Source organism: Podarcis vaucheri, assembly GCF_965113315.1.
Source record: "Podarcis vaucheri genome assembly, chromosome: 5".
Classification (NCBI taxonomy): domain Eukaryota; kingdom Metazoa; phylum Chordata; class Lepidosauria; order Squamata; family Lacertidae; genus Podarcis; species Podarcis vaucheri.
The window spans coordinates 8,652,069-8,677,523 of NC_138763.1; the positions used below are offsets into that span (position 1 = coordinate 8,652,069).

The window sequence follows — 25,455 nt, forward strand, 5'->3', positions numbered from 1 at the left end:
CATATGGAGCAAGCGGGAGGCATAATCCTCAGCCCTTCCCTGCTTAACCAGGAACAATTTATTTATTATTACAAAACAGTGTGGAAGCTTTCAGAGGAACAAACTGGGTGCAGTGCAATTGTTGCAGTTTGAAATGCACACACAGAGAAGGAGAAAGGTGTAGGTTTTTTTAAAGGTGCAATACAAATGAAGGCTTGTTTGGGCTTGTTTGTAGACCCAGTTCCTTGATATCCTGATGTAGCAAGTGCCTCTGCATGGAAAAGCAGTGTTTCTTTTCATTTCATTTCACTTTTAATTTTTATACAGCCTTTCTATATTGCTGTATACAAGGCAGCTCACAAGCCAAAGAAACCATAAAGTTTGCACACCTTACAGCACTGTGATCCAGTACAGAAATGTCATCATGAAAATGTAACATTAAAATAAACAAGTTACAGCAAATGAAGTAATACTCAGTCATCCATTAGAATATAATAGTACACAATAAAATTAAATATCAGCAAATAATAAACAGAAATGCACTCTTAACAATTACAATCTATAATTTCTAAACTATAATCTATAAAAGTAACAAGATAACAATACAAATTTAAAAGCAAAGACACACAATGTATAAAAGTATTTTTTAAAATAAGAATAATCCCCGAACTCTCCTCCTCTTTTCCCAGCTGCTTCTGCTGTTCCTAAGTCATGGTCTGGGAAAGGCTGCTAGGGCTGGAGGGTTGGGCAAAGCAGGTGGGAAAAGCCATTTTCTGGTGGCTAGCACAAAGTCTCTTTCTCCCAGTATGTGCCTCAGCCTTGCAGATTAGCAGATAAAAGTTTCCAACCTTCTAAAAGGGAGTTGTGTTTCTGATCTGGCTTCAGAGGAGAGGAGGAGCCCCTCTTCCACAGCCAGAAGTGTAAAAGAACATACACAGACCCTGCTTGGTCAGTGCAATTTGGACTTGTTTGTAGTGGTCAGTCCCAGCCACCATCCTGGTCTCACAGTGGCCGGCCAAATGTCCATCGGCAACCTGCGCCTCTGCATGAAAGGATTGCTGCTACTGAGAATAGTGTCAGAGTGGGTGGGCAGGTCATGCCGCAACAAGCTGAACATGGAGGTTGCAGCCTGCGTGGCTCAGTTGGTTAGCACGTGGTGCTGATAATGCCAAAATTGCAGGTTCGATTCCTGTATGAGACAGCGGCATATTCCTGCCTTGCAGGGTTTTGCATGATCCTCAGGGTCCCTTCCAACTCTACAGTTCTAAGATTCTAAGCTTTTGTACGTTGCTGCCATGCTGCTTTCAGACACCTGACTCGCCCCTTTTGCCCCCCAGGGCCAGCTTGTAACCTGTTCCTGCGCCTCTGTAACTTCCAGGTGGGGCCCTTTGTGGTCGACAAGTTCACATCGCCTGGGGTGAGTAGAAGCACATTGTTAGGAACTATGTATAATCCAGCCTGGTGCATTTGATTCCATGGATGAGGCAAGCTCCTCTCCACAATGGTGCAATGGATGAGGCAGGATGAGGCTCCCGCCTTGAGCGGCAGGAGCCTGAGGGGTGGTGCCCCCCTTCCTTTGCTGCCTGCCCATTCCAGCAGCATTGGCTTCCAGTGGGATCTCTCGAAATGCCTGAGATCTTGCAAAGGAAACCTCACTGAAAGTTGGCACTGCTGCCAGCACTTTGCGGGCAACCACTGTGCAATGCTGGTAGCAGCGGGGGCTTCGCACATTTCTCCTCAAGCGACAAAACAGGATGTGCCGCCCCTGCACATGGCTGTTTGGCGGATTGGGCAGGATGGGCAGCGCCTTTTCAAATTGCAGGTAGGGTGGAAAAGGAAGACGTCCCTGCGATTGGAAAATCAAGCAAATCGGCTAAAGGACTGGGCTGGAACCGTTGTCCCTGGCACACTAGACTTCTACGTGCAGGGCGTTCTCCTGTGTGGGGGATCATTTAAAAGTATCAGAATAGTCCCAAAGTAGCACAGTTCCTACCATTTTATGTCAGCAGCTTGTCCTACACTTGAGTAGGACCCTGGCAGAGAAACATGCCCGACTAGCATATTCTCTCCCTCCTGGTTTTTCGTTTGGGAGCTTCAAAAGCTTTCTTCCACCTGAACATCACAGCGACCGATGCCAACCGACACCGGCACACTTAGGGATCCACAGAGTTTGCTCATCATGCGTGTGACAGACCTCAGCAACTCAGCATTTTGGCTAATCTACTTTATTTCCATATAAACACACACGGAGCACTGCAACATGGCTCCCTCTCTCTCTCTCTAGCATCAGACAGCAAAGAAACAAAACAAACAAAACAAAGGACAATAGTCCCACTTCACAGAACTTAGTAACACAAACATCCAGTCTCCCTCACTTCCCACTCTGTGGAGTCAAAACATACACCGTCATGTGAAAGACAAAAATCCCATGACTGCAATCATGGAGCAGGAATTCTAACACTTTATTCCTGCCTAAGTCTGGTGCAAATACACCCAGTCTAACTTTGGGAGGAGTTATTTGTCTTTGTTAGAGGCTGAAGGAAAGTCAGAATGGTTATGCTCTGACTCTGTGGCTGGAAACCACAGGAGGGGAAGAATCAGCCATCTGCCCCCAACTATTCAACTTTTTAATTATTATTTCATTCAGTGTGTGACAAGGCTGGCAGAGCATTGCAATAATTCAACAAAAGAGAAAAAGAAAAGCGTTTGAGCCCGGTCAGGTGTCAAGTAAAGAGATGAAAGATAAAGGGGGGGAAAATCAGAGCTTGTGTAAAAGAGGCAAAGTGGCAGTATTCCAACATAAGACAGAAATAGGGGATCAAAGACTCATATAATCAAAACCAGCACTAGATGAAATCATATTTGGATGGAATGTGCCGACTGTGTCATTAAATAAGGTGCAAAAATAATCGCCAGGCAGCTGCAAAGTCCCAACAGATCCGCTTCCTCTCTGAGAATCCAGACTTAGTGAGTGCATTTATTCAGATGCGGCTATAAATAAGGCTTTTAAAACCCCAGTTTGTAATAGACTTCGTGGAAGTGTCCTTCTAGTCTTGAGCTGTTAGCAAGCGAGTTATCAGTATCTTTTCTCCTTAATAGTGTTCTAGCTGGAAGTTTGCAAAATTATACGTGGCATAGAGAAAGAGGACGCTGAGACGTTTTTCTTCCTCTCTCTGAACGCTAGAACTGGGGTAGCCGTGTTGGTCTGACACAGTCAAAATAAATAATAAAAATAAAAAATTGTAAAAAATAATAATCATTTATTTATTTATTTATTTTTACTAGAACTGGGGGACATTCAAAGAAGCTGAATGTGGGAAGTTTCAGGGCAGATAAATGAAATTGTTCTTCATGCAGCGCATTGCAAAAATTATGGCACTCGGTCCTGCAGGAGGCAGTGATTACCATCAACTTTTAAAAAAAAAATGATATTTATTAATGTTTCACAGACAATAAAAACCAATTCCAACATTTAAACTACAAAAGCAAAACCAATAAAAAATACACAGTAGAAAAACAGTTGATAGAAGAAAGAAAAGAAAAATAAAGAATAAAGACAAAGAAAAACACCAAAGTTCAGAGCTAAAAACAAAAAATAGATTAATATTTTCAAATCTTATATTTTCTTCACTAGTTTCTTGACCTCCTCACACCTCCCATTTTGTATTCCAATTCAAATATTAAATTCAGCAAATCCTTACCCTCTAACGTTTATCCTTACTCCATATATTAACCTATTATTATAAATATCCATTTCCAATTATCAATCCCTATTTACATTTTCTTAAGCATCTCTTTACCAGTACCACTTATTTTCAACCAAACGTCATTTCAACATTCCTTAGATTACCATCAACTTTGATGGCTTTAAGAGAGGATTAGAGAAATTCATGGAGGCGGAGAAGGCTATTGATGGCTCCTAGCCACAATGGCTACGCTCTGCTTCCACAGCTGGAGGCAGCCATGATTCCGAAGCATCCCAGTTGCTGGGAACCACAGGAGACAAGAATGTTCTTGTGCTCAAATCCTGCTCACTGGTTTCCCCCAAGCATCAGGTTGGCCGCTGTGAGAACAGGATGCTGGACTACATGGGCCATTGGCCTGATCCAGCAAGCAGGCTGGCTGTAAGTCCCTGTGTCCTTTTAAAAAATATATATACTTTATTTTAAAAGGGTGGATCCAGACACCGGGGGGGGGGGGGAATGCTATAAATAAGTCAGGAACTAAGTCAGGAAAAAAATCTCTATGGAAAATCGTGTTTTAAAATTTCTTGCTCTCTGGCGCCATCTGGTGTTGCATGTTTATAGCACATTCAAATCGCTGCTTTTTTTACTAAAGCAGCTGAGTCCATAGAAAGTATAGTTACAAATAGTACCCATGCAGAAAAAAACAAAACAGAAAAAGATACAGTATACATTACAAAAAAAGGGGGGGATTTGTTGTTGTAGCAAACCACCCCGTGATCCTCCGATGAAGGGTAGCACATAAATTTAACAAATAAATAAATGACGGTTCAGGGCGATGCACTCATGCTCAGGCTTTTCTTTCCTCCATTCCTTCAGATCTTCATGTGCATGGTGTGGCTGCTTCTGCAGATCATTGTTGCGACGCTGTACTACGACCTGCCGCCGCCGCCGTTGGGGCACTCCTCAAAGGCCCCAGCGGCGGCTGAGCGGGACGATGTGGAAGAGGAGGAGGAGAAGCCTCTTGTGCAACACGAGGAGGCAGCGGAGAGCAGCAGCTACGGCAGCACCTCCGCGGAGCGTCGGGAAGCTGTTTCGGGTGACGAGGTTCGGTATGTGCCCAATGGGCACTTGGCTGATGAAGAAGCCTCTTTGGAGAAGACTCCCGCCTATAATTTCAGCTCCATGACAGGTGAGCTCTCTTCCGTGGTGGGTATGGGGCCATCAAAGACAGGGGACCACATTCCCTTCCAGGCAGACTTGCAGGGGCCACATGGCAGTGGTGGGCGGGGCCAGAGGCAAAAGTGGGAGGAGCAGTCGGTGGGGCTTTTACCTTTCTGCAGTAGACTAGCGTCTACCCACCTCTCTCTGCCCTCACTGCAGGTGGTAGTAATAATAATAAAATTTATTTGTACCTCACTCATCTGACTGGGTTTTCCCAGCCACTCTGGGTGGCTTCCAGTATATTTGTTGTTGTTGTTTAGTCATTTAGTTGTGTCCGACTCTTCATGACCCCATGGACCAGAGCATGCCAGGCACTCCTGTCTTCCACTGCCTCCCACAGTTTGGTCAAACTCATGCTGGGAGCTTCAAGAACACTGTCCAACCATCTTGTCCTCTGTCATCCCCTTCTCCTTGTGCCCTCCATCTTTCCCAACTTCAGGGTCTTTTCCAGGGAGTCTTCTATTCTCATGAGGTGGCCAAAGTATTGGAGCCTCAACTTCACGATCTGTCCTTCCAGTGAGCACTCAGGGCTGGTTTCCTTCAGAATTGATAGGTTTGATCTTCTTGCAGTCCATGGGACTCTCAAGAGTCTCCTCCAGCACCATAATTCGAAAGCATCAATTCTTCGGCGATCAGCCTTCTTTATGGTCCAGCTCTCACTTCCATACATCACTACTGGGAAAACCATAGCTTTAACTATACGGACCTTTGTTGGCAAGGTACCAGCATGTATGAAAACATAATAAATAATAAATCATTAAATATTAAAAAGCAAGACACATGGCTTGGGGGAGAGCCCTGGGGGCCAGGTCTATGGCCACATCTGATGCCTGGGCCCGAAGTTCTCCATCTCTGATCCAAAGCATGCCCTACAAGAAGGCACATGGAGAAGACTAGAGCTGAGCCTCCCTTTTCTGGTCTGCAAGTTCAGAAAGTTGGCATGTTGGAGGATGCTGCCTCAACTTTTCCCCCCGTCACCACCTCATAAAACAAGCCAATCAATTTCCAAATGTTCTGGTGGGGACATAGTAGCTCTCGTGGCAGAAGAGGGCCTTGAGAACAGAGCGTCTTCCAAGGAAAGGACAAAATTGGAGGCAGGCAGGGGCAAAGTTAAGGTTAAAATTAAGTTTCTTAAAAAAATAATTTTACAGATCCTTGTTTCTCAGTTTGATCCTTTTACCTGGCTTTGTATGTTTCATGGTATTTTATGCATTGTGACTTGCCATTATTTTTTATTGATGACTGCTTAACAATGCTTTATTGTTAAGTGTAAACTGTTTAATTATTATTTGCTGATACTTAACTTTACTGTTAACTATTATATCCTAATGGATGGTTGAATATTGTTTCATTTGATATTAGTTGTTTATTTTAAAGTTAAGTTTTTATTGTGACTTTTTTGTGTCGGATGAGATTGTTGTGAGGTGTGCAATCTTTGTTGTTTCTTCAGTTTGTGAACCACCTTGTGGTATAATAATATAAAAAGGCGGTATACAGATTAAAAGTGAAATGAAATAATGTCCTGTCCAGCGTTGTTTTGGCTCTTTTGTGCTTCAACGAGATTTGTCATTGCAGAGTACCTGAGGGAAGAGGTGGTGGTTCTGCTGACAGCCCAGTTCATTACGCTCTTCAATCAAACCGCCCTAGAGGTAGGTGACATTTTTGATGTGTTGCGTGCTCAGGCAAATCCCATGCTCGTTGTATAGATTGTCCCTCTCCCTTCCTGGCTGGTTCTCACACTACTTATCCCTTTGGGAAGTGCCAATTATTTCTCATTATGTCTTTGTTGTTGGTATTTGTTTTGTTTCCCGCCCTGCACCTCAAGTCCTTCCCGGCTGCATTTGGAGCAGTTTGTAACGCAAAATTAAAATCTGTGCCAAGCAATGAGGTCAAAAGAATAGGGTGGGTCCTAATTTGTAGGTGTCAAAGGCCAGAGAGAAGAGGAGCATCTTCAGCAGATGACGAAAGCTGTACAGTGAAGATGTTAGGTACACCTACAGTCACTCACGGATGCATTGTTAAAACTGTGTTTATGGAAGACAATCTTACTCGGCTACGAGTGATTGCCAAAGAAGGGGAGGGGGCGCCACAGCTTAGGAGCTGCCCCAGAAAAAGCCATCTCCCAGATCCCCATTTCCTATGTCTCTTTAGTAGTAGTAGTAGTAGTAGTAGTAGCAGCAGCAGTAGTAGCAGTAGTAGTAATTTATTATTTATGCCCCAACCATCTGGCTTGGTTTTCCAGCCACTCTGGGTGGCTCCCAACAGAACATTAAAAACACGATAAAAAAAATCAAACATTAAAATCTTCCCTAAACAGGGCTGCCTTTAGATGTCTTCTAAAAGTCAGATAGTTGTTTATTTCCTTGACATCTGCTGGGAGGGTGTTCTACAGGGCGGGCACCACTACCAATAAGGCCCTGTGCCTGGTTCCCTGTAGCCTCACTTCTCGCAGGGAGGGAACCACCAGAAGGCCCTCAAAGCTGGACCTCAGTGTCTGGGCTGAATGATGGAGGTGGAGACACTCCTTCAGGTATACTGGGCCGAGGCCATTTAGTGTGGTGGTGGAACATAAAGGGGACCATTGGTTTCCCCTATGCTCCTGGATGCTCACGTATGTTTTCTTCATCTAGACGATGGTGACCCCGATCACCCAGAAGTTCTTGAATTTTGGGGAGCTGGAGAACAGCATCATGTATTTCCTCTGCGGTGTGGAGGTGAGTGCCAAGACCTATGGCAAAGAGCCCTCAGACAAGGGACCAAGGTGAGAGTATCCCTCTGGGTACTTTCTTCCCCCCTCCTTAAAATGTGACTTTGTCTGACTTCTGTAGAACTGAAAGTTGTTTTTGAGGGGGATGTCAATTTCTGTCATGTGTATATTTGTGTGTAAGCGTGATCCCTGCCCAATTTCTCCAACTGTTGCCACTGGTTAAACAGGTTGGGCAGGCTTTTAAACTGTATGCGAACCGCCGAACCTGTTAACTTTGAGATAAGGTTATTTACCACAAGCCACCCTTTCCAGTCTCGGGGTGGCGAGGGAAGAGGTATCTAGCCCTGGTTACTCATCTGGTTAGTGATACTAGAGAGGGAAGCTAGTATCTAGTGTCCTAATCATTGGAAACTCAGTGTAGCAAAGAGGACATATTTTCTCTGTTTGGGGAAAGCTGTTTTGCTTTAAGCCACTTCCTCCAAAAGGACTTTGAAGGGGTCCCCCCCGTGACAGCTGAATTTATTAATCCATTCATTAAATTCATATACCACCCCTCATCAGAAGATATCAGGGCAGGTCACAGAATAAAATCCAAGATAAAACACAAGCAAACAATGAAACCAAAACAACAACAAAAACAATTGCTCCCACCCCTTCCCACAGATATGTTTAAAAGGCTGTAAGATATTAATCCGCCAAAGGCCTGGTAGAAGAGGAATGTTTTCACCTGGCACCTAAAAATACATACAGTGGTACCTCTGGTTGTGAATGGGACCTGTTCCAGAAGCCCATTTGCAACATGAAAAGAGCGCAACGCGCAGCGGCATGTCTACGCACGCGCGGGTTGCGATTTGCTACTTCTGCGCATGCGCGTGACGTCATTTTACGCTTCTGTGCATGTGTGAGTGGCGAAACCCGGAAGTAACCCTTTCTGGTACTTTTGGGTCGCCGTGGGACATAACCTGAAAGAACGTAATGTGAGGTATGACTGTAATGAAGGCGCTAGGCGAACCTCCCTGGGGAGAGCATTCCACAAATGGGGAGCCACTGCAGAAAAGGCCCTGTTCTCGTATTGCTGACCTCCAGACCTCTCGTGGAGGAGGCACACAAAGAAGGGCCTCAGATGATGAGTACAGAGTCTGGGATGGTTCATGTGGGGAGAGGTGGTCCTGCGGTCCTGACTGGTGCTTATACCTTTGAAGGTGAATAGGTGCTGGAAGAGCAGCTTCAAAGGAAGGTGCTGTTACTGCTGATTGACAGGCTGGTTATGACAACCTCCTTTAACCCCCGGCAAAATTAGGTCACCTGTCATCATTATGACATTGCCAAAGTTGGCTACCGGGAGTAAGGTATTGGGAATCCAGTCCATCAGCTGGATCCAGTTCTTCATCCCTACTTTCATAGATATCCCACTCCCTGCCATGATTCATTTTCACCAAGTGTCTGATAAACTGATAACTAAGGCTTAGCTATTTTTGTGGGCGGCGTATGCACCTCTTGACTGCTGTACGTGGGTCTGCCCTTGAAGACAGCTTGACTTTGAATCCAGGGTTATATAATGCTGGGTTTTGGTTGACAACAATCCGTTTCCAAGCCAAATTCAAGATGCTCATGGCTGTTTCCTTTTTAAAACATATCTTTACAGGAATTTTTAGTATGGGTGGGGAAAAATATTATGATGCATATAGCAACAGGCTATCAAGAATTTAAAACCAGGATAAGTGCAAACTAAGGAAAAATCACCTGGAAAGAGTAACAGAAAAATATATAAATGAAAGAATAAGGAGTGTTTGTTACTGTATTGTGTTTTTACTATTTTTGTTGGGAGCCCACCAGAGTGGCTGGGACAACCCAGTCAGATGAGTGGCATAATAATAATAATAATCGGAATTATGCCAAGCAAATCATTAGACCTAATACAATGGAATAAGGATTTTCAATAAGAAATGTTGCAATATGTCATGGTAAAAAAGTACTGTTCTTTATTTTATATTAAATGAATTTTTTAGTTATTACTTCACTTTATAAAACAGAACACTTACAACAACGAAGGAAAATTAAAAGATTTTTTTTTAAAAAAAACCTATAGCATAGACATGCCATAGGAGTTGTTGGACATGAGTTAAAATAATGCAGTCCAAGTAAAGACTACCAGATCATCAACTATAGTTCTTGATTTGCCAGGCCTGGGGATGAAGGTTGTCTTGAAAATGATGGTTCTGCTGTATATGTTAAACCTTTAAGGTGTACGCAGCCTCCTTCTCGGTAGAAATAGGATTGCACCGTTGATGTCTAGTCATGTGAGAAGTCTGTGATGCTCAAAATGGCCGCCTTCTCTCCCTCTGCCTTCAGGTCATTGCTGGCTTCTTCCTGGTGCGCTGCCTGAGCACTCGCCTGTCTGACCGCATCCTCTTGGTCCTTGGCCTGGTCATCTGCAACATAGCCTGTGTTTGGTGCCTGTTCTTCCTGGTACGGCCCCGAGGTAACGTTGCTCAGCTCCTGACAAGGTCCTTCCATGGTCCTGTTGATCCTCTTTGGTGAAACTGGTATCCTTGATCAGCCCCATGCCTATGCGAAGCAGAAGCCAGCTCTGCCAGAAGTCCCAGTTCCCATGCTGCAGTTGGGAAATGCTGCAGCTGGAATGAACTGGGAGAGCATTAAGAAGTGGTTCCAGAGCCAGGAGTGTTGAGATTCCTGCTTTGCCGGGGGTTGGACTAGATGCCCCTCAGGGTCCCGTCCACCTCTACAATGCTATAATTCTATGACTGTGGACCTGGGAGCCTGGCGCTGCCCTCCAGATCTTTGTCTCGACCTTGAAACTCTCTTTAGGCCAAACCCGACTGGCCCTGCTGAAAAGCTTCCTGCATGTTTTGAAACCAGATTACAGTGCTACCTCTGGTTGCAAACCTGATCCGTTCTGGAGATCTGGCAGCATCCCGAGGAATTTGCAACCGGAGGACCGCTTCTGTGCATGTGCGTGGCATGGTTTAGCGCTTCTGAGTATGCGCGCGGCACGTAGAGTGCTTCTGCGCATGCGCACTTGGCGAAACCCGGAAAAGTACTTCCAGGGTTTGCCACGTTCGCATCCCGAAGTTTCCGTACCCAGAGGGATACGTAAGCAGATGGTAAAATTTGCTTTAGATGCTCTGCCCACTTTTGCCTCTGGCCCACCCACCACTACTATCTGGCCCTCAGAAGCCTACCCAAAAGGGAATGTGGCCCTCGGGGTGAAAAGGGTTCCCCATCCCAGATCTAAAACATTGGCCGCCAACCCAACATGGTAAAACATGTGTTTATTTGTTTGGGTAACCAATTCTTATCTCTTTGTGCCTCCCCACCCTCTTCTGGCATCCATCTGTCTCTGGAGACAATGTGCCTTTGGGGGTGGAGATTTACAGCGCCTGATACGGGAGAGACATGTTTTGTTGCAGCTGGGGCAGAGGGAGAGGTCTACTTGTGCTGCTGCAGATGCATGATGCTGTTTCTTCTCTCTGCGCTCCTCCCAGCAGTCATTCCTCCTCTTGCCACGGCTGTGGATGCACGACTTGACTGCCTCAGATCTTTAATGTGGGCTTTGGGGAGGGCATAAAACCCTTTGACTTGTGTGAGAGAGGCAGATGTAATTCCATCTTCCCTGGAGGTGTAAAAATACAGCTAACCTTAGCCTTCAGTTCACTAACCGTGTGACTTTGGTCTTTGGTTCATGCACCTGACACTGGGAGGTGAATGAGCATCCTCTGATGCAAAATCCATAGGTTTAATTCTTGCCCATGCGGCTTGGAATGCAACAGCTGTGCCTGATGTTACACCTCACCATTCAAAAGGCCACAGGGTTGTTTTGGTGCAAGGCCTGTTCAGACATAGCCCGGGCATCTTTCCCTGTGCGGCCCATGGCTGCAGCATGAAAGTGGTGATGCCATGCATATGTGAATTGCAGGTCTTATGGCAATCGCATCGGACAGCTCCTTGTTTTCTCCAGTTCACACAGACAAGGGATGGGCATGTGTGCACAAGCTGATCCCTGACCCCTCTCTGTGTTTAAGTGGGCTCCATCGAAAACCTTCCACTGGAGGCGATGGGAGGAAATGCCTTTCACCCTCAGTAGTGCACTCGCACGTACAGATCATCCCTTGTTGCTCTCCATCATCTCGCTCCTCCTCCTTACTGAGTTCTGTGTGCTTTGCTTCTTCCAGGTACCTTTACCATTCTCCTTACAGAGTTGGTCGTGGGCGTTTTCCTGCAAGTCCTGGGCCTTCCCTTTGTTGCAGTCTCCCAAGTGTCGCTCTTTTCTAAAGTCACGGCTGAGAGAACGCAAGGTAAGGCTGTGTCTCAAATTTTAAAGTTCAGAGCAGAGTACAGTGGACGCTTGGGTTGCAAATGTGATCCGTGTGGGAGGCATGTTAGCAGCCCACAGCGTTCACAGCCAGCAGTGCCGCATCTGTGCACACGCGGGTTGCAATGTGGCGCTTCTGTGCATGCGCAAAGTGCAATTTAGCATACTGTGCATGCGTGAGCACCGAAACCCGGAAGTAACCCGTTTCAGTACTTCTGGGTTTCGGCGTGTCCGTAACCCGAAAACGTGCAACCTGAAGCGTCTGTAACCCAAGGTAAGACTGTAATTTCTTTGGAAGACAATAAGTGGGCATCCGCCCAACATGACCAGTCCAACAAGCGAGGTGTGTTAGAACTGTGTCACTTCAGGCTGTAGGTGGGGATGCCACTGTTTTTAAAGCTCGTGTGTGTGTAGTTAGAAAACAAATACTGCATAAAGGAAACTATAATGGGCCAAGATAACTGGGAATAGAATCTCACCCTATTAATCTAATTTTATAGCTTGCAGGGAGTGTTCAGAACTGGCATTCTCTTCCTTCAGCCTGAAGTAATGCAGTCCCATGCTGACATTCTCAAGGCTCTCCTCACGTTCTGCTGCATGTTTGTATTGAGCCATGTGCACACCTGTGTACACACTGATGTGTACTTCTAGTCTTGCATCATCTACTTTCAAAGAAGATTTATCTGTGCGTGGTTCTCCACACCTTCCTACAAAGGTAGCCGCACACTCTTTGTGCTGGAGAAGGAATCTTTCAGTGCTCAGAGCACTGGATAATTACAGGATCATCATGGTTTCTTGGGGGTGGGGAGAAAGGAACTATTCCTTAATTCTAGCACTCAGTGGCTAAATAGTTTCAGTCTTGTTTTATGTCATGGGTGGATCCTTTGGTCTAGAGTGGTGCTAGAGCTCCCCCCTTGATCTAAGGTGCCTTAACTGCTATGCACCAGAATTGCAATTTCTGCATTGTGGGGGGCTTGGGCTAGATGACCCTTGTGACCCTCCTGATAGCTGTCTGGACAGGTAGCATCAAAGCAGAACTCTGCCGATACAGGAACACAACCACCTGCTCGCTGAAAACTTTGTATTGTGTTTAAAGCCATCTCAGGGATAGATTGGTCCAGGTGAACTATCTCAAAAGGTCTAGCATCTCTCCCTCTGGCGTGGCTACCAGAGGGCAGAGTGTCTTATTTCTACCAGGATTTCAGTTTCCCAGGCTAGTATTCGCTTCCTGATCAGGCTGCGCTTTCCTGGGTCCAGTTACTGTGTGCGGCATTTGCCCTCTCCAGCCCTTGTTTGCAGGGCTTGTTTGTTGGCTGGTGTTGGATTCCTCTGTGGCCTGATTTCCTTTTTTTCTTTAAAAAGAAAAAAGGTCTGCCTCTCGACACCCCCCCCCCACTCCTGAGAGCAGCAAAGCATTGTTGCAACATCCTTCCAGGCTTGGGAAAATGACTCGCCTGGGTTTGCTCTGTCTGCGCTTGTTGGCTTGTCAAGTAACGGAAGTGAAATTGCAGTTCTGTCTTTGCCACTGCTTGCGGTTGCTTGACACGGAGAATTGACTGAGGCACAGCAGGCTGAAGGAGCAGCCAGGACTTTAGATGAAGCACAACCCAAATGGAATTTGTAACAAAGAACGGCCACTCAAGCTCATTTCCTCCTCCCCCTCCTGTCTATTTTCCTTTTGTGCTGTGTCTTTTTATTGTAAGCCTGATGACAGGGAATGATTTGCTAAAAAAAAAAAAAATCCTTATCAAACCAAGTCTGTCTTTTAAACTTTTTGTTTTTTTATCTCACTAGTTGTGGTCATCAGTGGGTGCATTCGGTTGATTATGTTCTCATAAAGTTTTCTGTTTCTATCAATGTTTCCCCCTTTAATAAAGCAAATTCATGGGAATCCAGGATCTGAATCATTTTTTCTTGGACCTGTGCATTCCATTTTAACCTTCTGTTTCCAAGTATCAGATAGTTCGTTTTGTCCAATAATTTAGGAAAGGCAGGAGAAACGAATGATGTCAGAGATAACTCAAGTGGAAAGTGGTCAATTTCAGCTCTGGGAATTATCCTGAAGGTATCTCTGTTAATTGGCACATTATTAGATGTTAGGATATAATCTATGGTGCTAGTAAATCCTCTGGGGGAGATAAAAGTAAAATAACCCTCTTGATCCCCTTGACCGTAACAAAAGGTTATTCTTAATTATAAGTTCACAAAGATATTTCCCAGCGCTGTTAGAGGTGATGTCCATTGCTGCCCTCTGACAGATTTCAGGTTTGTCCTCCAAGTTTAGTCCAGATAATATTGTATTTTGTGGGGGAACAAGGCCAACCCAAGCATTGAAGTCGCCTCCTGAAACAAGCCGAGGGTCTTAAAAAAGATGGATATGGGAGCCTTTTGGGGCGGGACTGAGGACACTGATAAATATTCTTTAATATGCTTTCTTCTTCTTCCACAGGGTTCAGTCAGGGTCTCCGCCGCTCTGTAGGGGGCGTGGCCACCATCCTTGGGCCTCTGTGGGCTGGAGGCTTGACCAACAACTTGGACATCATGCTGGGGGTGATGATGGGTCTGCTGAGTCTCCTCACGGTGAGTGCCCAGTGGCCTGGCTGTGGAACTGCATTCTGGGGTCACAGTGAGACCTCCCTATTCCTTCTTCCTCCTCTCCCCCTCCCCAGCCCCACTGTGCTGACCCAGTCCTCTTCTCTGGCAGATCATGGTGGGGCTCTCATATGCATACCTGGTGGAGCCGCCCAGAAGATATGTGTCATCGCAAACATCTGAAGATGAATGCAGCTCATGACAGCCCCATTGGATGGAGGTGCTTCTGAAGGAACAGAGAAGGTCCTGCTCACCCAGGTGAGAGCACATGTCTCCTCCACCACCACCCTGGTCTGATGGTTGAGCGTGTGGCTTCTCAAACTCCAGTAGCCAAGTGAGGCCTGGAGAAGCTGGCAATGGAGTCTTCCTGCAAGGAGATGCAGAATGATAATCATCATAATAATAAAAAAATATTTATATCCTGCCCTCCCCAGCCAAAGCCGGGCTCAGAGCGGCTAACAACAATAAAAGTAACACAGCATTCTAAAATCAATTCATTCTAAAATAAATTCAGAATCAAATCAATGGCAACCATATCGGCTAGAGTTCTGTGAGGATTACCGAAGGAGGAGGTCAGACTGTGCCTTGGCCAAAGACCTGGTGGAACAGCTCTGTCTTGCAGGCTCTGTGGAAAGATGTCAAATCCCGCAGGGCCCTAGTCTCTTGTGACAGAGCGTTCTACCAGATCGGCGCCACAACCGAAAAAGCCCTGGCTCTGGTTGAAGCCAGCCTAACTTCCCTGTGGCCTGGGACCGCCAAGATGTTTTTGTCTGAAGACCGTAAGGTCCTCCGTGGGACATACCAGGAGAGGCGGTCCCGTAGGTACGAGGGTCCTAGGCCGTATAGGGCTTTAAAGGTTAAAACCAGACCTTAAACCTGATCCTGTACTCCACCGGGAGCCAGTGCAGCTGGTATAGCACTGGGTGAATGTGATCTTGCAGCGAGGACCCCGTAAGGAGTCTCGCCATGGCATTCTGCACCCGCTGGAGTTTCTGGGTCAGTCTCAAGGACAGCCCCACGTAGATTGAGGCAATGGTGGTGGGGATTGCTCTGGTCTTCTTTCTACCAGGCATGTCTGCATAGTGGTTAAAAAAAAAAGTATTATTGAGGGTACACACACACACACACACACACACACACAGGCACGTACCTGGATTTTGATTGAAATCATTTTCTGGTTGTTGTGGAGGACAAGGAAGAACATGTATACCTTTGGTTGGGCCAGACAGATAACTTGGTGGTGGTCCCCTTTTTTTGCAATATGGAACAAATGGTCACATTTGCTAATATGGGGGGGGGAACCTTTAAAATCACAATTCATAAATGCAAGAGGCTTTCTCCCTCAATAAGTCTTAATTGTGATAATTGAGGTTGTTTTGGTGCTTGAAATTCCATGTTTTCTTATTGTTTTGCATATAAGTTACACCAATACGTACACGTTGCTCTATTTATTAAAATGTTTTTGCCCTGCGTCTGTCCACATACTTTGCCTGTGGAATGCTACTGAATCTGAAGCTCAGTTGCTGAAGGTGTCTACTGGTTACAAATCAGGAGACCAAACATAGATGATGTGGAACTTAGCAAGCTGCCTTATTCAGAGTCAGACCATTGGTCCATGTAGATAAGTATTTCTCCACATGGACGTCTCCACCTGGATATGCTGGGGATTGAACCGAATACCTTCTGCATGCACGTTCTTCTGTAAGAGGCAGTCCTTTCCCAATGATACCTAATGCTGTGGAGCTAGACTATGTTAGGTGAATTTGCAGTGTGGCGATATTGGATATTTTTGCACTGCTATAATCCCAAGGTAAAGGTAACAGACCCCTGGATGGTTAAGTCCAGTAAAGGCAACAATGGGGTGTGGTACTCATCTCACTTTTCAGGCCAAGGGAGCTGACATTTGTGCACAGACAGCTTTCTGGGTCATGTGGCCAGCATGACTAAACCGCTTCTGGCACAGTGTCACTTTGATGAGTGCCAGAGCACATGGAAATGCTGTTTGCCCTTCCTTCCGCAGCAGTACCTATTTATCTACTTGCACTGGTATGCTTTCAAACTGCTAGGTTGGCAGGAGCTGAGACAGAGCAACGGGAGCTCACCCCGTTGCAGGGACTTGAACCGCCGACCTTCCGATCGGCAAGTCCAGGAGGCTCAGTGGTTTAGAGCACAGCGCCACCCATGTCCCTGCTATAATCCCAATGGGAGAGGGAGGAAGCACAGCTGCTCTATTTTTGGTGGCACCTATAGTTCTGCCCCTAAACTACTGTTAAATTCATAGGAGCCAGGGATGGGGGAGGAATTCAGTTTGGTTCACATTCTAATGTGAACCTGCCTGCCAACAGCAGCATCTTGGGTGGTTGCCACTGAGCGAAAATACATCATGTCCCCATATGTGCTAACACATTAACAGTAAGGAACCGCAGTCTGAAGGCTGAGGTTAGCAAGACAAGATGCAGATGAGCAAACAGCAACGAGGGGCTTAGGTTCTTGTTCCAGTTGGGGATGAGGGTGAAGGCTTCATTCGTTCAGGGTGTTTGAAACATTAAAAGGAAGGATTCCTCCAAACTGGGCTGAACGAGCAGCAGAATGGCAGCTGCAGTTCCATGTGAGCAGGTGCACAAATTCCTTATGACATTTATGTGTTAATAAAGTTGGAACTAGTAGTGGCTGACCAGCAGTGGGACATTGGGATCATAGTGAAGAAGTTGACCCTCAGATGTTCTAATATGGAGTATGGGAAGAAGAGACGTGTCCCCCAAGGAGCCTGGTCTGCCTCATTCCTGCTTCTGTCCTTTTCCTGCAGGTGTCTCTTTGACTGGTGCTGGGCACCCCTGGCTGGATCCTGGTTCCATGTTGCTGCTCTCCTGCTGGGATGGGGAGTGGGAAAGAACTTGCCTCCACCCATTGAGCAAATCGCAGCTCAGCCACCAACTTGTGCTATTTCACGTTCCTCCTCCTGGCCAGCTCTCCTGTCACCCACCACCTGGCCGTGGACTCTGCTCCATGCTGCCCCCTAAGAACAAAGAGTGCCATCTCCTTCCATGGCATCCCTCATTTCTTAGCCTGAACGGGGCCTGGCAAGCCATGGAACCGGATTCGTGTTTGGATCTGGACTGCTGTCTGTATGTGGCCACTCCCAGTTTCTCAAGGGCCCTCTTCTTCACCTGGGGTCCGTGGGCACTATATTAAAGCTTGCTTCACTCCAGGGATGGGGAACCTGCTGCCCTCCAGCCATTGCTGGACTCCAGTGCCCATCAGTCCCAGCCAGCGAGGCCAGTGGGTGGTCATGGATGATGGGAGTTCTAGCGTGGCAGTATCTAGGGGGTCACAGGTTTCTCATCCCTGCTGGAAGTCTCTGCATCTCTTGGCGCTGCCCTCTCCCTCCCTTTCCCCCTGCCCCTTCCTGTAGTTGTTGCCACCAAATGGCACCTGGCGTTGTTTCCTTGCAATATTGCACATGCAGGCAGTGGGCAGTGGGGTCAGCTGCCATGCTTGCAAGGTGTGACCCTGGGCCTGTTTGGCGAGAGGTGCCGGAGCGTAATTGAGAATCACTCTGCATCCTGGAGGTTTGGGCTGCGTTCAAACAGCGTCCCTGAGCACAGACTTGCAAGTTAATCTGTCGGTGCTGCCATTTAGGGGCTGAGCTGCGTCTTGGAGGGTGGATTAACACTGGGCAGCTGTCCAGAGTAGCAGGTGTGGCTGTCATTTCCATCGTATAAGGATTTGGTGTCAGGGGAGAGCTGAACCCCGTGGCTCTCCAACCCCTGCTACTCAGAACCACATATCCCTCGCCCCAGCTCCAAAGTTAGAAATGAGCCCTGGGTTTCGGGGTGGGGTTTGAAATGTCTTCTGGGAGGGGCTACAGGGGAAAAGCAATGGCTAGAGGCAAAATTCAGGGCCGCCCCTCCAACTTCACTGACTGTTTCCCTTACTGCAGTGGATCCAGACTGTAAGAATGCATAAATACTAATCAGTCATTATTTATTTAGACACTTGATATATGCCTTATATTTTAGAAAACCAACCAACCACTTACACTTCCTCCTCCCTTCCTGCTTGTTATTTTTGTGATGACCTTTGGTTAGCCACACAACCACATTGCTGCAATAATTAATCCCAGTGAAAATGGTCACCAGGAAATTTGCACGCTCAGACTTGCATTTGTTTGAAGCATTTTTAGTTCCCTCTTTGTATGAAAAAGGTCACCCGGAGTGGCTTATGGAGAATAACCTTCCCTGCTCTCAAGGTTGCAATCTTAAAAACATGACACCAAAGGAAAATGATTTCTTTTTCTTGTGTGGGGAGGGGTGGGAGGAAAGACTCAAACTCAGCTTAGTTTACAAAGTTCTAAAAATGGCCTGCTGGAATGGAAGCGGCTCAAGGAGAGGCAGAGCTGATGGAGTGACGCTGCTTCTTTTCCTTCTGCTTCTATGAGCTCAATCATAGAATTGTAGAATTACAGAGGTGGAAGGGACCCTGAGGGTCATCCAGTCTGACCCCCTGCTGTGCAGGGATAGCTGCTGCCAGGAGACAGTTGAGAGAGGGAAGATCGAATGGAGCTGACTTCTCAGGAAAGGGCAAACCAAATGACTAAGGAGAATAGCAGTTCCCCTAGGAGGAAAGGATACAACAGATGGAGCTTCTTAGTTTAGGGCAGTGGTTTTCAACCAGTGGGCCGTGGCACCCTGGGGTGCCTTGGATGATGGTCAGGGTGCTGTGGACAACACTAGCCTCTGTCCTTCTTTCATTCCCTCCCTCGTCTGATGCCTACTTGCATCTCTGCCTCTCAAAGACTTGTACAGCTGTTTGTTGCAGCAGCCCTGGCTACAAGCTCTGCAGGTGAATGATGCCTCGGGGACTGCTGGTTGCCAGGAGCTGACGCAGCCTTGGGATAGATAAGCAAGCAAATGGGTGATGTAGCCTAGCCAGCCAGTCCACCAGCCTTTGCTGTTGGGAATGGACGGACGAGCCCCAGGCCCCTGTGGGGCAGTGTGAAGAGGCACCTCTCTTTGGGGCAGGGGGTAGGACAGCTCAGAGACGGGGGGCTGTAGCAAGGGCTGCCAGAGGACACCCAAGGAGAGGGGAGAGGAGGCTGAGGGAACACTCCACAAGGGAGGATGTTCGGAAAAGGGTGAGAGGCTCCCAGCTCTGCAGGCAAGGGGTGACATAACTGGGCTCCTGTGCCCCCCAGGGGTGTCACAGAAAGAATGTAGTTGGTCAGGGGAGCCATGGACTCAAAAAGCTGGAAAACCTCTGGTTTGGAGAAAAGACCCACAAGAGACAACATAGCAGAGGTTTATGAAGTTATGTGTGGCATGGAGAAAGTTTTTCTGCTCTCATAACGCCTGAACTCGTGGACATACAGTTGGTAGCCTGCAATTGTTGTTATTATTTGACTGCCTGAATTGGACTTGGAAGGGGGAAGCCTCATCCATAGCCTGCATCAAAATGCAAGCTGTGAGCCTATCAGGCCATTTTAAATAAAAGTATTTTACCAAGTGGGCTGGTGGGTGAAGGTCTGATGATGCCACTCCTCTATCATTTGCTTCATTTCTGTGCTAGCCAGCAGCTCCTCTGGGTAGCACATAAATCAAGCAGGTCAATAAAGGAGTAGTTCAATCTGTCCATCCCCCACCAGCCTATTCACTCACCTGCATGGAGTCCCCAGTCAATTATGGCAACCAGGTGAGTTGCGAAATGCAAAGCTCCCTTCCAGCATATCATCACATTTGTCAAGTGTGAGCCGTGTGAGAAGCAGCGGCCCTGAAGGAGAGATGTCCCATGAAATATCACTGTGCCACGTGGTATCTATGAACATGATGGTGCTTGTCGTGTAACACTATTTTCCCTACATGGAGGTGGGTCTGGGCAGCTTTTGAAATGGCTTCTCTGATAACAATTCCCCACCGTGCAAATAAAAATGGCTTGCACCATGTGGCAGAGGGAGAGCGAGAGTGTTCATGCACTTCACACAAGCAGTCCGACATGTGGCGATGCTTCTCTGTGGTTGGGGTTCAAGTGACGACCACCCTGCAGCCTCTGTGCCCAGATAAGTCCTTTAAAGATGTCAACACAGGATTCCATCCCAACAGTCTTGCCATGTGTCTCAGTTTCTTGCGTTTGTGTCTCTCTCTTGGATTTCTGTACAAACAACAAAAATAAACTGACACCCTACTGAAACTGCCTGAGATAATTTAATACCGTCTATAAAAGGCTAGCTGAATGTATGAAACTGCCTCATCTCTTGAAGGCCGCTCACTAGTTGCTATTATTGAATTTCACCTGTGGGTAGCTGCTGGGGACTCAGATAGCTGAGAGGCACCATTTAAATTTCCAATATACCCAACGAAGGTGTAGGGGCTTTGCAAGACACATGGTCACCCTAGAGAGGAGGTACCACAGGACTACCACAAAGGGAAGTAGCTGAAGTATAGCTTGCCAACCTTGATGGCTGCTGAAGAAATACAACATATGCTGTTAATAATGATTGTGCAAGCCGTACAGCACATAGGCGACAATTATTCACACAATTAATATTAATATACTGAGGAAGCCCAGAAAACTGTGCTCAGGGAGTGGGCTATCAGCCAACCCCAATAAATGGGCCCTGTCGGGGGCGAAATAGCAGCTCTTCAACTTTATGGACTGCTAGGGCGGAAACGGAAAGCAGAGACATCACCTTGCCAACAAATGTCCGTATAGTTAAAGCCATGGTTTTCCCAGTAGTGATGTATGGAAGTGAGAGCTGGACCATAAAGAAGGCTGATCGCCAAAGAATTGATGCTTTTGAATTATGGTGCTGGAGGAGACTCTTGAGAGTCCCATGGACTGCAAGAAGATCAAACCTATCCATTCTGAAGGAAATCAGCCCTGAGTGCTCACTGGAAGGACAGATCCTGAAGCTGAGGCTCCAAGACTTTGGCCACCTCATGAAAAGAGAAGACTCCCTGGAAAAGACCCTGATGTTGGGAAAGATGGAGGGCACAAGGAGAAGGGGACGGCAGAGCACGAGATGGTGGGACAGTGTTCTCGAAGCTACCAGCATGAGTCTGACCAAACTGCGGGAGGCAGTGCAAGACAGGAGAGCCTGGCGTGCTCTGGTCCATGGGGTCACGAAGAGCCAGACACCACTAAATGATTAAACAACAACAACAGGGCGAAACAGGGATAGAACGCTGGCACCCTGTTTTCCATCTGCCCTTCACAGCTACCAGGAACATCACTGAACTTACTTATCTTCTTCTTGAACTTACCTAAAAAACAAGAAAAAACAAAAATTGAGTCAAGAAGTTGGATGAACTTAGTAAAATCTGACACTGCAAGTTCACTTTGTTTTGGATAGCTTATAAGTTTTCATGGCTACTTTCTAAGTAGTTGTCTTATTCTCACAAATCTGATAAATGGTGGAAAATTGTTTTTTGAACAAGAATATTAATTGTGTGGATAATTGTCGCCTGTGTGCTGTACGAGTTGCACAACCTTGATGGCTGGGCAAGTTCTTGGAGGTGAGGGTTATTGATGGCAATTCTCTGCCTCCGTAGTTGGAGGCAGCAATACCAGATGCTGAGAAGCACAGGAGGGGAGAGTTTTCCGGCTGGCCTCTGGGAGGACAGGATGCTGGGCTAGATGGTCTTAGGAGAAGGTCAAGAGGAAGCCTGTTCCACCAGGGGGCTCTGTGCCACCACAAATGAGAACATAGCAGAAAACCACTAATAGCATCCCAAAGGAGAGAGGAGGGCATTTCCTTTCCTATGGCTGCATAAAAGAAAGAATGGCAAGGTGGGAAATACAAGTGCAGACACGCTCGGCCCAGAAGCAGGGTGGCTCTCATTTGAGCACAAGCCCAAATGGTTGGCTCTGAAAGTGGCTGGGTGTTGTGCAAAAACTGCCACCCTGTGCATGGGTTTTCTCCCCTGCATCCCTCCAGCTCCGGTGGGTCTGGGCTGTGGCTCTGAACCAGTTGCCCACTCCCCTTTGAGGATGGAAAGCTCTTTACGCAAACCTCATGCAATACGCCTGGAGCAGGTCTGGTCCAGTTTGGCGTGGTTTCTTTGAAATCCGAGTGGTGCAGCCAAGGTCAGCTTGGCCCAGAATTCACGGGGCAAAATGCCCTTGGCCTCTTCTCTGATGGAGCTCAGCTGGGAGGAGTTTGTAGGGCTCTCTCTACCTGGTGATCTCTCACAGTATGGTGGCTCTTTGGAGGCCAAGGAAAGCAGAGGGTTCCTATCCCTTTGATAGCTGCACAGAGGAAGAGGGGAGCCAGGTAACTCAGTGCTATGACTTCCATAAATTATGGAAAGCGAACAAATTTACACGATTGATCCAATTTTGCATAATTTATACTGTTTGCTGTGCAAAGAGGTAGAAGCTGTGCAGAGCACTAAAATCAACAACAGAAAGTACCTCTCTGGCTTTCTGAGATCTTGGCACATTTCAAACCCTGTTATTTACAATATCATCCTTTCCTGAGCATCCTCTTCCAACTCGTAATGTTGGTGCGTGTGAGGCTGATTCTGCCATGTGCATCCACCGTAACAAATTGCATTCTGGGAATTGTTCTCTTCCAACTCTTTCCCTTCTACAATACATCCAGAAACCGCAGGGAGTTAAGTTCAAGTCCTGCCTTTGTTTGGCCTTGGACTCTCACTCTCAGTTTCCACCTAATCTGTAAAATGGGAATAGAAGCGACTGCCCTTTATCTGAAAATGGGCAGAGGAGGAAGGAGACCACAAAACACACAGACCATTGATTCCAGAGCCCTGCTGGGTGTTTGGTGGCAGGAGAGAGGGCAGGAGAAAAGGGAAAGAGGAACCCTTCCATTGTGGGCTGTATAAACCTAGGTCTTGGGAGGCCAGAGGTCAAATTCCCAACTCAGCTATGACGCTCACCTGGTGACTGTGAGCCTCTCAGCCTAACGTACCTCACAGGGGTGTCGTGAGGATAAAATGGAGAAGTGGGGAGAATCACAGATGCCACCTGGAGCTCTTTGGAGCAAAGGTGGGATGTAAATATATTATCTAATTAATTAGTTCCCTTTCTGTTATTTCCAATGAGAAGGTTGTATACAGTCATACCTTGGTTCTCGAATGCCTTGTGACTCAAATGTTTTGGCTCCTGAACTCCGCAAACCCAAAAGTAAGTGTTCCGGTTTGTGAACTTTTTTTGGAAGCCAAGCATCTGACTTGGCTTCCACAACTTCCGATTGAGTGCAGGAAGCTTCTGTAGCCAATCGGAAGCTGTGCCTTGGTTTTTGAACATTTTTGGATGTTGAATGGACTTCCAGAATGGATTTTGTTCAAGAACCAAAGTACGACTGTATATGTCCACAGCTGGTATATATTTCCTCCTATTTCAGGGATGCGTCAAAGGAATGGGAAGATTTTTGAACTTTTGGATTCAACCCTTCCCCTGATTTGCCTCTGCCAACCTCCCGTTCACCTCTATCAATGTTGGCCCGCAATGATTTCTGTTTCACCTGGGAGAGTCCGCATGAAATCTGATATTCCCTTCCAAGGTCAGATCTCTCTCTCTCTCTCTCTCTCTCTCTCTCTCTCTCTCTCTCTCTCTCTGTCTCTCTCCCTCCCTCCCTCCCTCCCTCCCTCCCTCCCTCCCTCCCTCCCCATACTTAGAGGAGAACTGAAACATCCTTGGCCCCATGATCCTCTCCCAGGGACCACAGGGAGGCAGCCTAAAACACTCTCACAAAACTTGAGCAAAATGTAGATGTAAAAGGTGTATATCTTTCCAAACTGTAGAGGTCTCTCCCCCCCTCTGATTACAATGGAGGGTAAAGAGAGAGACAAAAGATCCAGGACAATTTGATTAAGCTGAAAGGCTCTGGAATTTGCCACACCTCGCTGAAGAATTTAGGACATTCCCTTAGAAAGCATCTTGAGATTCCATACAAATTTAGCTCTCAGATATCACCCTCCCTGCAGAATTCTCAAGCCTAAATATTTACCAACAGGCTTCTTGGAGCTTGTTCCCAGATGAAGAGAGATGCTGCCAGAAACAAATTATGTACACACAGAAGTGACTGATCTCTGTAGTGAGAAAGCAGGTTCTGAACTCATCAAGAGGTTTCATACAGAGTTGGATCATGGATGAATTCTCAGCAGCACTGGCTACTATGACTGGCAGTGCTGGGCCTTTAAAAGCACCACTAAGAACTGAACCGTGGAGTATCTGCATTTAAACGATATTAGGCAATGTAGTGTATACTGAAACCATGCACTCCATTCCCACAAGATGCAGAGATTTTCCTCCAACTTGAAAAGCTTTAAAAGAGAATTAGACAAATTCATGGATGAAAAGCAGGAATCACAAGTGGGGAGAACACTGTTGCACTCATGTCCGGCTTGTGCGCTTCCCATAGGTCTTGTCCTCAAAGTTTGTGGGTTTCCCATAGGTCGTTGTGAGTATGAGATATTTCCCACTGAGCTCCAGGTCTAGCTGGAAGACACACCCTCTTATGCTGGTATTTGCGGTGAGAACAGTTATGTTAGGGAGAAGGAATAAAAGCGTTTCCCTGTTAGGACACACCAAGCCTTTAGTCGGGATGGACCAAGCCATCGATTTCTTGTCCATAGTCATTTCACAGATAATCCTTCATAATTCTGCTCTGTTTTTCCATCTATCTACAATGATTATAATTATTTTTTTTTAAAGAAGCATGGACACTCACAACTTTGAACACATTTTCCACACAATAATATATTTTTATGCATTTCTTCATAAAATACCTTTTTTACAGGGCTTTTTCTCAGCCAGAACTCAGTTTTGGCACCTCTTAGTTGGGCACCATTGCCATTATAAGAGAACAAGGGAGGTGTTCATGGTGAGTTCCTCTTTTTCGAGAAAAACAGCACAGCCCTTTTATATGCATTTTATCCTAGGAGGCACATTTCGGTAGGCATTGCAACCCAAGCAGATGC

General features: G+C 46.6%; 1 protein-coding gene across 2 annotated transcripts in view; it reads left to right on the forward strand.

Moving 5' to 3' along the window:
- Positions 1-18,801, forward strand: part of LOC309533184 (major facilitator superfamily domain-containing protein 8-like) — a 28,756-nt gene extending 9,955 nt beyond the window's left edge. Inside the window, exons 5-13 of one of the 2 annotated variants that reach the window (XR_014220104.1) lie at positions 1,317-1,396; positions 4,542-4,854; positions 6,462-6,535; positions 7,517-7,600; positions 9,946-10,075; positions 11,787-11,909; positions 14,376-14,506; positions 14,631-14,776; positions 17,325-18,801. Coding sequence is in view for 1 of the 2 variants with exons in the window: in XM_082224399.1 (XP_082080525.1) it covers positions 1,317-1,396; positions 4,542-4,854; positions 6,462-6,535; positions 7,517-7,600; positions 9,946-10,075; positions 11,787-11,909; positions 14,376-14,506; positions 14,631-14,720 (1,025 nt within the window). In the remaining variant the exon portion in view is untranslated. Of the gene's footprint in view, positions 1-1,316; positions 1,397-4,541; positions 4,855-6,461; positions 6,536-7,516; positions 7,601-9,945; positions 10,076-11,786; positions 11,910-14,375; positions 14,507-14,630; positions 15,012-17,324 lie in introns of those variants that run through there. The other variant, XM_082224399.1, reaches the window with a different exon arrangement.
- Positions 18,802-25,455: the final 6,654 nt, after the last annotated feature.